At 42.9% G+C, this 12,880-nt stretch overlaps 1 protein-coding gene across 1 annotated transcript in view; it reads right to left on the bottom strand.

The window, feature by feature from the left end:
• Positions 1 to 11,696: 11,696 nt before the first annotated feature.
• The window catches only part of USP45 (ubiquitin specific peptidase 45), a 57,647-nt gene continuing 56,463 nt past the window's right edge, over positions 11,697 to 12,880 (bottom strand). Inside the window, exon 17 of the mRNA XM_056856299.1 lies at positions 11,697 to 11,873. Within this exon, the coding sequence (XP_056712277.1) occupies positions 11,743 to 11,873 (131 nt within the window). The 3' untranslated portion in view covers positions 11,697 to 11,742. The remainder of the gene's footprint in view (positions 11,874 to 12,880) is intronic.

Below are 12,880 nucleotides of genomic sequence, written 5' to 3' on the forward strand. Positions count from 1 at the left end.
TTTTAAGGAGCCCCGAGTGCCTAGCGCAAGAGGAATGTACTCTGCAGGACAGGACTGCCTTCACAACAGCCAAAGAGAACGGTACACAACATAAAGGTCTTAAGGATTTAAGCCCTTGTCTTTAATTTTATTGTTTATGCCTGAACACTCAACTAAAGTTTCAAGAAGCTCATTGGGAAGCCTTCAACACACTATTCCACTACACACTTGCTACGAACAGGATGAGGCGGGACTAATATAATAAATGGAATACCGGTTGCCTCAGAAAGAAACTCTTTAAATGCAGAGGTGAACTTTAGACACGCCAGCTAAAAGCAACATAAGAATAGCTGTGGAATACCAAGGGATGTCTTAAGGAGCAAACTTGTTAAACATCTGTTGTAAAAAATTATGAATCTAAGACAATTATCCAGGATCTTAATAGGTATGGTGCCTTGACATCCTTGGAAGAAGGGTGGGGCACAAATGTGATCATGCAAAATCTATACGCAATATCAGAAGCTACATGCACAACAGATTCCTCTACCCCAATATGGTGTAGTGGTTAAGAGTGTCGAACTAGTATCTGGAACACCCAGGTTCAAATCCCTACTTTGCCATGAAAGCTTGTTGGGCCAGTCATGCACTCTCAGACTAACCTACCTCACAGGGACACTGTAAGGATAAAATGGAGGAGAATGACATAAGCTGCTTTGGGTCCACACCAGGGAGAAAGGGGGGGTATAAATGAACAAAAATAATGAATAATAAAGCATAACCAACAAAGACTGATAGTTGCCCGACAAAATTCAATCATCTGCACCAGCTTAATCAGGCTAATCCGGGCGATTCAGGCTGCACCAGTTTATGAAAAGATCATTACTGAAAGAGCAATCCCCCTGACCTCAATGCATCTCTGCTAGTTATCCCAATACTGAAATATTTTTAAAGCAGGCTAGTGGCGCTGAAAGGCAAAGCGCCAACTTTCACAAACTAAAATCGAACTACTTCTCTTAGACCATGGTTGCATTCCTGTACATGCTTCCTGAGGAACAAAATCTAGTGCCCTCAGTTGGCACTAGTTTATATCAACTCTTTTACAACCTGGTTCAATGAACATTCATTGAACCAGGTTGTAAAAGAGTTGATATAAATTACTGGATGAGCCTGGCAACAAAGTTTTTGGGGGCATGGATGTATATAACAATATTAGAGAACTCCTGCCATACTTGAATACTGCTACTACTTCACGGAAATGCCGCGCTTTCAAACTCCAACGCACTGCATAAGCATTGCCTTTGTGGAATCCTGACAACCACCCCGTAAGGTAGATCAGTATTATCCCCACTTGCAAATGGGGGGGGGGGGCAGAAATAAAAGAAACGGAGGGACAGTGGCTTGCCGAGTTAAGTTCATGGCAAAGGCGAGAACTAAAGGCCCACACTCCGAGCTTTCACAACGAGACGGGATTCCGGGTTTACCCTGTCTCCAAGTAGTAGAAAGAGCAAGAGTCCAGTAGCACCTTAAAGACTAACAAAAATATTTTCTGGCAGGGTATGAGCTTTCGGGAGCCACAGCTCACTTCTTCAGATACAGCTAGAATGTGAATCCAGCTGTCTTTAAGTAGAGGAGAGTGAATTCAGACAAGCATTAGTATGTCAATGTGAACAGTATGTAAATGTGAATAGCAGGCGTGCTGGGATGAGGAGTGGTATGCAGAAGGGTCTGTGATGTCCAGGGGAGAGATGGGCGTGGAGAAATCAGCATTGGTCATGAGCCATGAATGCAAGGTCTTTATTCCGCCCAGGTAAATGCATTGACTTTAGTTTGAATATCAACTGCAATTCAGCAGTTTCTCTTTCCAATCTCCCTTTGAAATCTCCCTGTCGCCAAGGAACTACTAGCGGCCCGGCCTCAGGGTGCCCCCCCCCCCCAACATACCCTGGCTCCCAAAAAACAGCTACCCCCGGCGCGCATGAGCCTCCCAGACCCGGACGCATGCGCACGAGGGAGACCGTCACGGGCCCAATCTCAACCTGCTCCTCCGGTACCCGAAGCGAGGGCGATGGCGCATGCGCAAAGCGGGACTAGGGGCTCTCACGGGGGAAAGGGGGGGCCTCCTACCGCCTCGCGGATGCGCACGGCGAAGGCGCGTCCGTTGCCAGCCTGAGGGAGGCGGGAAAAGGAGCCGCCCCTCCTCGTCGTCTCCCCGGGAACGCAGCGGCCCCTCCCCCCACCCTCCTCGCGCTGCGGCGCGCGCCGGGTGCTCGAGCGACGGCGCGCCATAATGGGGCCTCCTGCGGAAAGGGGGGGAGAGCTCTGCCCCGCCATCAGCGGCCCTTCCCCCCCCCCCGCTCCTCCTGGGCCGAGGCCGCTGCGCCCTCCGTTACTCACCCCCGCCCGCACCTTCCCTCCGATCGGCGGCCCTTGCAGCGCTAGGGCTGCCTCCGTCTCCTCCTCCCCGCTTGGCTTTTCCGCGGACAAGACAAAATGGCGCTTGCTGGCGTTCACCCGGAACAGCAAGGTGCGTCACTCGGTTCGGGAGGAGGAGGCGGCTCCCGCCCGTCGTTACCCCGTCGGCCATTTTTGATCCTGGCAGAGGCTCTGAGGGAGAGATTTTTTTTGTTGTTGAAAGGGAGAGGGGTTCGTCGACATGGCGAGAGCCGGAACGGACAGGCCGCCTGAATATACCTGCTGCGGCGGCACGAAGATGCCCGCTCGCTGACCCCGAAACCTCCACGCGCCCGAGGTTGAGCGGCGCCATCTTTCGTTTGGGCTTTGGTGACGTTTCTGCCTCGGCGCCATTTTTAGGAAGGGCGCGGCGCCCTCGCCGACTCAGGCGCGTCAAAGAGAGCCCGTCACGTTCGGCGCATGCGCCGTTGCTGACCGTGCGAGGGATTCGTTCCTGGTGAACAAAGCCGTCGCAGGAGCCCATCCTAGGGGTGTTGAGCCAGAGCTCGGTCCCGCTGTGTTTAGCGGTGCTGATCAATAAAGGAGTGCGCTAATCCACAAGGAAGCGTGCATTGGATTGCAGCCTGGTGATCTTTTTTTTTTTTTAATAAATTTTTTTTATTAAGTTTTATAACATGCAAAAAAGAAAATTATAACAATAAAACAAAAAAAAAGAAAACTAAAATAACAATAAAAAAAACAGGAGTACCAATATATATTCGTTAATACAATTTTAAAGTATGGTTGTCAAATCTTATAAGATACCCCCTATCCCACCACCCATCACCCCATGTGACCCTTCGCCTGACTTCCGCAGAAGTGTCATATCAGTTTTAAACTTATTAATTGTTAATATAATGTATAGATATTAAAAAAGACTAATTTCTGTAGCTCACTAAGTAACTTAATAAAATCCGTTTTTGCCAGTTTATCCCAATATGTGGCGGCCTTTTTCCACATATTTTTAAATTTTTCCATATCCTTTCCATGAAGGAATTCTGTTAATTTGGCCATCCTCATATAAGTCCATAGTTTCTCTCTCCAATCATTTATTGAAGGTTTATTCTCAGCCTGGTGATCTTAGGCTGTCAGGTCCGCTGTGTTATTCAGGGCTTAAAATTAAACAGGAGTTCAGTGGCACCTTACCTTGTTTTTTTTTCTTCCCTTTTTCCTTTTATCCCTTAGAAGCTTCTTGATCAATGGATCTTGAGCAGCATAGATCTAGTGTTGGAGCACTGGTTCCCAACCGGGGGTCCATGGACCCCCAGGGGTCCGCGAGAACTAAATTAAGGTCCCCGAAATAAAGTTATAAACCCATAATAAATTAATATTTTCAATTAAAAGTTATTGATTATAAATATATATATTCAAATATTATTCTAAGTTTAATGTTTAACTAACAGTTATGATTAAAGTTTATTTTCAAATTCTCGGAATTTTTATCTTGAACCTTGGGGGCCTTGCACCGAACAAAAAAGTCCTAGTGGTCCCTGGTCAAAAAAAGGTTGGGAACCACTGTGTTGGAGGGATATAAGGATTGAAACAAATCTTGCCACTGACAAGGCAGCCTTGGGGTCCCTGTCGCTTAGTAAAAAAAGGCATTATGTCAGTCGCAGAGGCACTGGATTTGTATGTTAAAAGGGGGGAAATATAGTGCGATCGAAGCTCCTCGTGAAAGCGGCCTTCCAAAAGGGCATGGGCTAATGAGTCAATCGAGCCAGAAGAGCAAGGGCAGATCCTGTCTGAGTAGGGTATATTCAGAATTCTGCCCTGCATTACCATAGAAGGGTTAGCATTCAATCTAGCCAAGGAAAAAGCTCTACAGAGACGAGGGGTTGTCAGATAATATGTATAGGCAGGCAGACCACGCGGAGGGGGTATTCTGAAGAACTGGGATGAACAGACACGACGAGCACGAAAAGTAGTGCTGTTATAATTGAGCTCTTTAATGCGCTTTTTAATTTTGGTAAAAGCTTCAGTTTTCCCAAGATCTAATAACATATCCTGTGAGAAGCCCAACAACGACAGTTTCTCATCTAAGATTTTTTGTCATGAGGATTTAAAAAGTGGCACCTTACAGGCTAACACAATTCATTCCAAAATAAGCTTCTGTGGGCCCCTCGTTGGTATTCGGAAGGATGGTGATGGACCCCATGACAAACCCAGGATCCAGAACCAAGTCCCTGCAATGACCAAGTGCCAACTTTGCCTTCATAAACACTCCAAGCAATACGATCTCAGGTTCTAATAACAAGGACTCATGCCATCTTGAGTTCTTCTAGCTGATCATCCTCCATTGTCACTGACGTGGAAGCAGGCGGATTAACAGTTATCCAGGACACACCACCAGAACTCCTTGCTTTATAGAAAACAGTGTTGTTTAATTTACAGTGCACAGATAAAAGACAAACCGTCACGTACACTTCTCTCCACCAAGCTTCCCAACACAGAGTTATAATTACATAGGCTTGTCTACAAAACTCCACCTGAAACCAATAAGGCCACCTGCAGACCTGGCCACAGTATTACATCATCCTTACTGCTTCAAACCGGTTAGTTGCAGTTCACCCTAGAACCTGCAAGGCTATTGCTGCCTCTTGCATCATCCTAGATGCCTCTGATCTGACAGCTACCTGTCAGCTGTCTCTGTCAGATTATTATGGGCAACTTGTTACTCTGAGTGTCACATGTACCATCATTAGGGTTGCCAACCTCCAGGTACTAGCTGGACATCTCCTGCTATTACAACTGATCTCCAGCTGACAGAGTTCACCTGGAGAAAATGGCTGCTTTGGCAATTGGAGTCTGTGGCACTGAAGTCCCTCCCCTCCCCAAGCCCTGCCCTCCTCAGGCTCCACCCCAAAAACCTCCCGCTGGTGGCAAAGAGGGACCTGGCAACCCTAACCATCTTTCATCAACGAGGCCTTTCAGCTTTCTGCAGTGGACAAAGGAGTCAGTCCCTCCACAAAAGAATAAGTGGACACAAAACTGACATTAAAACTAAAATTATACAGAAACCAGTGCATGACCATTTTAATTATCCTGAATGTTCTATTGCTGATTGGAAGATCATCGTTTTAGAAAATAACTGCAGAGAGAGAATCCAAAGTACAGTGCTAGGACTCATTAAGAAGTTCACAACTCTCTCCCTGCACTCCATCTTTGAATTAAGAATTAAGATTTCTCACTCACCATCACTGCCTTTTATAGATATTTATGGCATGGATAGTTCCCTCGGCTGGAGGAGGCTTTATCTGTAATTCTAGGGTTGAATGCTATGAGGGAGACACCAAAGTAAACGTAATATTTCATTGCCAGATCCATAGTGCTCCTAGCTTCCCTGAATACTACTTCCCACTGCCTACAGCTCCTCTCTTCTAGCCAGCAGGGCTCCTTTATAATCTAATATCCTCTGTATTCCTTTTAAGAATCTCTCTCTAAATGACAGCAATCACCAGAAGTCTTCAAACTTCAGTTAGTAGAGATACATGCCAATATGTTCAGCTAACCTCTGTATGACTTCTTTAATGGGCTCAATTTATGTTTCACCATGTACTTTCCTAGATTAGATCTGATGTTAATTCTGTTCTACACATCTGTCAACAGGTGGGCACGGTCCTCTTAGGTAACCCAATCTCATCAGATCTTGGAAGTTTAAGCATAGGCTGAAAAGATCTTGATTACCCAACCTCTCACAAGGCTTAGTCTCCAATGCTAATTCCCCCAATCAAAATATCTAATTTGGGTAACCGGCTGGATTCAAGAACCATAGTTGGAATTGATTATGTGGTACAAGTTACCATCTTGGGGACATCAAGGAGCTGGAAAATATAGTGTAGCCTGTTTTGATATAGTAAAAGAATCATTGTGGTAAACTATGGAAGGCAGAAGATGATTCCCCCCTTTTATTAAAGTCAAAAACCACACACACCACAGTTCAAAGTCTAAGCCATTTTATGCTCCATGTACATAATTAAATTAGCCCATTTTCAGTTTCACCTTGCAATACCCCTTTCAAATAAAGGTAAACAGACACGTTTTCCTAAAATATGCACTAATACTTTATTTTGAAAATCAAAAATAGAAGATATTTTTATTTGAATCCATAATGGAAAATGGTTAAGCTTCATCTCTATTCTATTACATACATATTCCTATCGAAAATTATGCATACATTTTACACTACATGTAAAAACACAGTAATTAAATAGATTCATTGCATGTATTATTCTTCGCAACCCTTTTAAATAATTTAATCTGTCTACATATCAAATATAATCCAAGGTTACTAACACTGAAATAGAGTAGAAAACCTGTTATTCCAGTTCTTTTAGGATAATCTACCTCATGTTTGTATGTCATATGGAGGAAATAATGTTTGGTTTCCTTGCACCCAATTTTGAAATATATTTTTTTTAAAATTAATAAGAGCTCCCACTCACACTTGGAGGACATCCCTATGATAATCATGTAGAAATTAACAGGCTAATGTGTGTTCAAATTAACAGTTTGGGACAACATCATCTACTTTATGTGCAGATAATGTTTTGTTCAACCTTACTACCGTATGTAGCAGACACCCATCCTGGTCCTGCAAGGATGATCCACTGGACTAGGAAATTTCCCAATACTCCTGAATTCAAAAATCAGTGGTGTAGCTGTCGTTCCCTTTGATAGATTACAAGTATTCATGCAGCCCTGATACTTCGTTGTTAGGGGACAGAGACTACATCTAGGCTGCCTCTAACTTTTCCCACTACCAAGAGCGGACAACCAGGACAGTCCAAACTGACAATGCCATCTATCCATTGAGGGTCAATGGATACCTTAAGGACCACCTCTCCTGCTACAACTCCCCTGTGGTGCTTATGTTCTACTTCACAAGGACTTCTGGTGATGCCTGGCCCTTGGGTAGCTTGTTTAACTTCAACCAGAATAAGGGCTTCTTTGAGTGAGGCCCCTGTTGGAAAATCTGCCCTTCCTAATGGTGTCACTTGCCTACACATTAAGAGGGATGGGGGGTTTGACCACAGAGAGTCAGATAGATAGAAAGGACTCAGGAGGTATCTGTAGTCACACCTCACCCTCATTTCCTGCCCTTTGATGTTTAGAGCTATATTGTCAGGGACAATATCCTCTTCCCTCTCTCTTCCCTTTGGCCCATCATCGAAGCAAGACCTAGGAGCCGGGCGCTCTCTGCGCCCAGGCCTTCCCACCCCAAGATGGAGTGGAAGGCAGATGCCCCTTTACACCTAGAGAAATAGCAAGATAGATTAGGATAGAGAACCCTCGTTTGTCCTTTCCTATCCGAAGTGTATTTCAACCAATAAATGTACTTTAGTTTGATTAGAGCAAACGACTGCTCCTTTGTTTTCACACATACACGCACGTGTAGCTTCTGCTGCCGCTAAGCTTAAGGCATTCTGCTAAATGCAGGAATATCTTCACGCCAGACATTCCAGCATATGTTCTACTTCACAAGGACTTCTGGTGATGCCTGGCCCTTGGGTAGCTTGTTTAACTTCAACCAGAATAAGGGCTTCTTTGAGTGAGGCCCCAACCTGGTGGAATGCTCTGTCTGAATAGACTCATGCCCGATGGGACCTGTCTAAGTTCCTTAGGGACTGTAAGACGGAATTATTCATGCAGGCATTCCATTGAAGCACTCTTACTGGGCCTACTATCAGCTTCTTTGATGATCATGCCAAAGTGACAGCATATTAAAATTGTTTATAGAATATTTGTATTTTTATTTATGTTTTGTATTTATGTTGTTAACCGCCCCAAGCCTCTTATTACTGGGGAAGGAGTGGAATAAAAATCAAATGAAATAAATAAAGCTGAATTACTCAAGCTTAGAGCTTGGGAAGCCCTCATACCATGTTTGCCAAAACGTTAAAACTAGGAAGGAAAAACATGGATATTTCAGATAGCCATATTACACTGTAACCTGATTTTGGATGAAGCAAACTTTCAAGGATAGATGTGTCTTGATGGGGAGAGTGTCCTATGTATAAAACACTTAGCTACAGATGCTAACATCTTACTTTGCAGAGTACTGCTCCAGGCACATTTGTAGCCTCACCCCAATTAAATGAGATTTTAAGCTTTGCAATTCTCAAATCAAACCAGAAGTGGGGTGGTTCTGTTTCTCAGCTGCCAATGTAAATATCCTATTTGGCCTATTTAACGAGCCAGTGCTTTGCAGTGACAAGAATGGAAGAAAAGGTTGATTCACACTAACGTTTGTGAGCATGTAAAAAAAAAAGGTCAGGAGCCTGCCCGGTTCTGAAAGTCTCAATCTCCTTATGGTAAAGCTGGAAGCTGTGTCAGTTTGTTGTAGCAAAAGGGAGTCTGACATATTAAGATCAACACAATCATTCTAGCATAGACTTTCATGGGCCAGAGCCTGCCTGACCAAGGGTTCTACTTCATGCAAATAATGTTGCTAGCCCTAGACTACCTAGACTTTTCCTCTTTAGGGTGTCACAGGACTCTTTTTGTGTGTCTCTTGAAAAAAGCAAGGGTAAGAAAAAATATTGTCTTAAGAATACTTCTGCTGGGTCCAAATTTCAAGAAAGCTAAGAACTTAGGTTAGTACAGGGAATGAAAGGAAACAAGTATTCCTATTACAGGAAAAAGCAAAGCTTTGATAGATTAAGCTGATTAAACTTTAGCAACATGAGTTAAGCACTTTTAAATCCCACTACTTTTAATGGGAGAATTATGCACCTGCTTAACAGACTCACCTTAAAATGGATAAGACTCAGCTTTGGTGGATCAGAGTGTAACTGACAGGGTGGGTGTACACGATTGTGTAATTTTGAGACATCTGCATTTTGAGATGCTTGTGAGAACTCTGCCTTTACAATTTGACAAATAATCTCTTTGAATTACCCAGTCTACAGCTACTTCCGTGGCTGAATTAGCTTTACAATTTCACAAATAATCTCTTTGAATTACCCAGTCTTCAGCTACTTCTGTTTGCTGATGAGTGCATGCACACTGAACTCCTGAACTAATGGACGTCTAAGGTCAATTCAATAGACCACGCGGCTCTGTGTAACTCCCTTAACGTATCAGCTGCTCCCACTATTGGTACAGGGAAAAAAATCTGTGCACAGAAATCTAAGTGACACTCCCCACCCCCAAACTGGAATGTATGACTCACTGCATGTGAAGTGGGCCTGTAGTTCTTAAAAATTTAAGATACAATAAAATTTTGTTAGTCTTTAAGATGCCACAAGATTCCTCTTTATTTTTCCAGAATTATGAGCTTCTCAGATGGATACAATGTTTTAGAAGCTAAGAGGCGTGAGAATTTGTTTCTACCATGCAAGCAAGCCTTTTCTGCTGATGAGAAACAGGTCACTGATGTAAAGTTTGAATTAGTCTTAATTTTAAATTATCCAATTCAGTAGCATAAGAAATTAATTCAGCAAAACAATCAAAGGATTATTTTAAGTCACCACAAAGGTTAGCTGTTTTCTCAGGTGTTCATATGACAACACAATAATCTCTTACAGCACTTCAAACAGCACACACAATCCAACAGCAATCTCTCCTGTTGAAATTAACCCCACAGAAATGCATCGCTAATAGCACTGTTCCTCTTGCACATTTCCCATTTCTAACTCAGGAACATGATGTCAGGAGAGGTTCCTAGTGGATTGTATTCAGATTCCACCCTTGGATACATATGTACATGGAACATCTGCACACACCTCACCCCCTTTTAATGATTTCAAGGAAAATAAATCAGAGAGAGAGACAGAGAAGCCCATGATTTCATAAAAATTTACTTTTCCATTCCTTTGTAATGGTCACACAAAAAAACCCTCAAACTACATGTAAGGGTTTTCCGTCCCCCACCTTTACAATAAGCAGCACAGTTCCCTCTTAGAAACCTCCCCAAGATTTAACAGCAGCTTGTCATCTGTCACGGGATTTTTGTTGTTGTTGTTTTAAAGCGAAGCCAGTTCCATAGCCCTCTGTTTTGCAGAAAGTAAAGCAACAGAACTGATTCTTTATAAGAGGCAGTGGCTTGGCTCCAACAGAGAGGTTCCTTGACGGAGAGATCTCTGTCTGTAGAGTGCAACTTCCTCATCTCCCAGAATGCAGTTGCTGGGAGAGGAAATGGGCAGGTTGGGTTGCTGGCGAAGAGGGGAAGGTTAGAAAGTTACACTACACCGGAAGAAATCCTTCCATCCACAGAAACACTCCATTGGATTCAAACCACTGATTACAACTCCCATGCACACCTGATTTTTTTTTTACACTAAAGCAGTACATTGTTTAAAGCACAAGCCTGTATGCACTTTAGAGTACTTAGGAAAAAGAAGAATTATTTGAAGTCACCTAGCTTTCTGCAAAATTATTGAATGTTAAATAAACCAGCATCCTCGCCAATCTATTTCATAAATGACAGAGAATATTGTGCACAGGATTAGAAAGTTTGAATTGATTTGACGTATACTTTGAAGTCTTGCAGCTAAGTACAGTCCACCCAAGGCTAACACTTCAGGTTGTAGGTAGGGAAGTATTCCAACGTGCGATTCCCCAATATCAAAGACTCCCTGCACGTGGAAAGCTAACACATCAGGGGGAAAGGTTCTATTGTGGCTTTCTTTCTGATGTGCCAAGCCTTTCATATTCTGAAAACATTTGATGTGGTGGTATGTTCAAACATGAAGAATCCCACCTGCAGTCCTGAGAGGATTATGCCAAATGCTTTCTTTAAATGGATTATGGTAATACATCATAAAAGAAGATTGCAGCCATAACATTTTAGAAAACTCAAGTGCCAAATATGCAATGTAACTATGTTCATGATCTAACAAACAGTATTTTGTAGCAAGGAAAATCCAAGCTCTACTCAGTCTTTTTGAGATAATTTCTGCAACCGTGTTTCAATCAATTTTGGTTGTGCTGCCCTAAACTGAAATTTCACTGTTCTGTTTTCAGAGTACATTATTTCAAAGGAATTTTGACATGTAGGTACGGCTCCAAAGAAACGCTAGTTTGCTTTCCCTTGAATATAGGGACTTTTCAATTTATCCCTACTGGCAGCAGTCCCACACATTCTGTAAAAGCCCCTCTGAATGTCTGAGTCTTTACAGAGCAGCCCTGGATGAAACAAACAGTGGGTGCAAAGGCTGGCTGCCAGATAACATGGTGAGCCTGGCACGGGCATCTCTGGCCTGAAGCCACAGATGTTTTCAAATCATGATACATTTTATACTAGAGAGGAGGTAAATATGCAACATTTTAAGTAAGTCTAAAGGACAGTTATGTTTTCATTGTTGAACACAACTACAGTATTCTTTCATAAAAAAGCAAGTAAGCCTGTGAATGCAACACTCTTGATTCTGGGACCACTTGGACATGGGTATCACTGACATACACCCACTGTCCTACAGTTGCTCCTACAGATTCCTTTAAACCTGCAATGCAAAACAGACAATTGTGTTACTAATTAATTACAATCAACGGAAGAGAATACAATTCTTGCAAGCAAGAAGCTATACCAGGCCTATGAAATGAGTTTAGTTTTTTTTCTTGGCTCCACCCTGATGGAGAATTTACTGACAGGTGTGGAAACTGCCTTAGCATGACATTACAAAAAATCAAGTAAAGTGCTGATAGAAGTGATTTCCAAAGCTGCTTGTGGGCAAACTCATGTGCAACAGAAAGAGCAGAAGTTGCCCGGAAAAATGAAATCGCCATGTTTGAATACTTCTCATTCTATGCTCACAGCATAAAGACTAGAAGCCACCAAGGGTGAATGAAATATACTGTGTCAACTCTACATGTGAGTTTCCTGTACTTCTGAGATGTCACTAGGAACTTGCTCATGGCACGGTGGCATCTCTGCTAGAGGATGAGCTAGAACCTTCATACATACAGAAGGAGGGTGCATCTACACAGACATTTTCCCTCCATCTTGGCTTTGTGGGGGGGTGGGCATTCACTCAGCATTATCCTCTTGTTCACTTTCCAGATTTTGCCCATCCTGCTACATTCTCTCTCAAACCTGCTTTGGAACTATCTTTCTGGAGAGAATGCTGTCCAGTCATGTTAGTAAGCTGTCTGGACAGGAAGGGACACATTTTTGAAGGTCCTGCTCATGTGGGAACTATTTTCCTTCTATCACCCTCTTGCAACTGCAATTTCCCCCACCATACTAATGGAGGGCTTTAAAACAAACAAACTTGTAATTGGTATTACACAACCATGCAATAACATTCTAACTATCTATTGCCATAATGTACCGATTCCTCTTTAAAAAAAATAAAAGCTGGGAATTCAGAGGAGCTAGGACATCATGGCAAAAGATCATTTTAAATATTATAACACAATAGTGAAATAGCAATTTGAAAAAAGCCCTCAGAAAACCTCTCTGATGGTGCTGCCGGGGTGTGTGTGTGTGCAAAGAAAATAGTGCTTGTTT

This window comes from Euleptes europaea, chromosome 10 (assembly GCF_029931775.1).
Source record: "Euleptes europaea isolate rEulEur1 chromosome 10, rEulEur1.hap1, whole genome shotgun sequence".
NCBI classification, from domain to species: Eukaryota; Metazoa; Chordata; class Lepidosauria; order Squamata; family Sphaerodactylidae; genus Euleptes; species Euleptes europaea.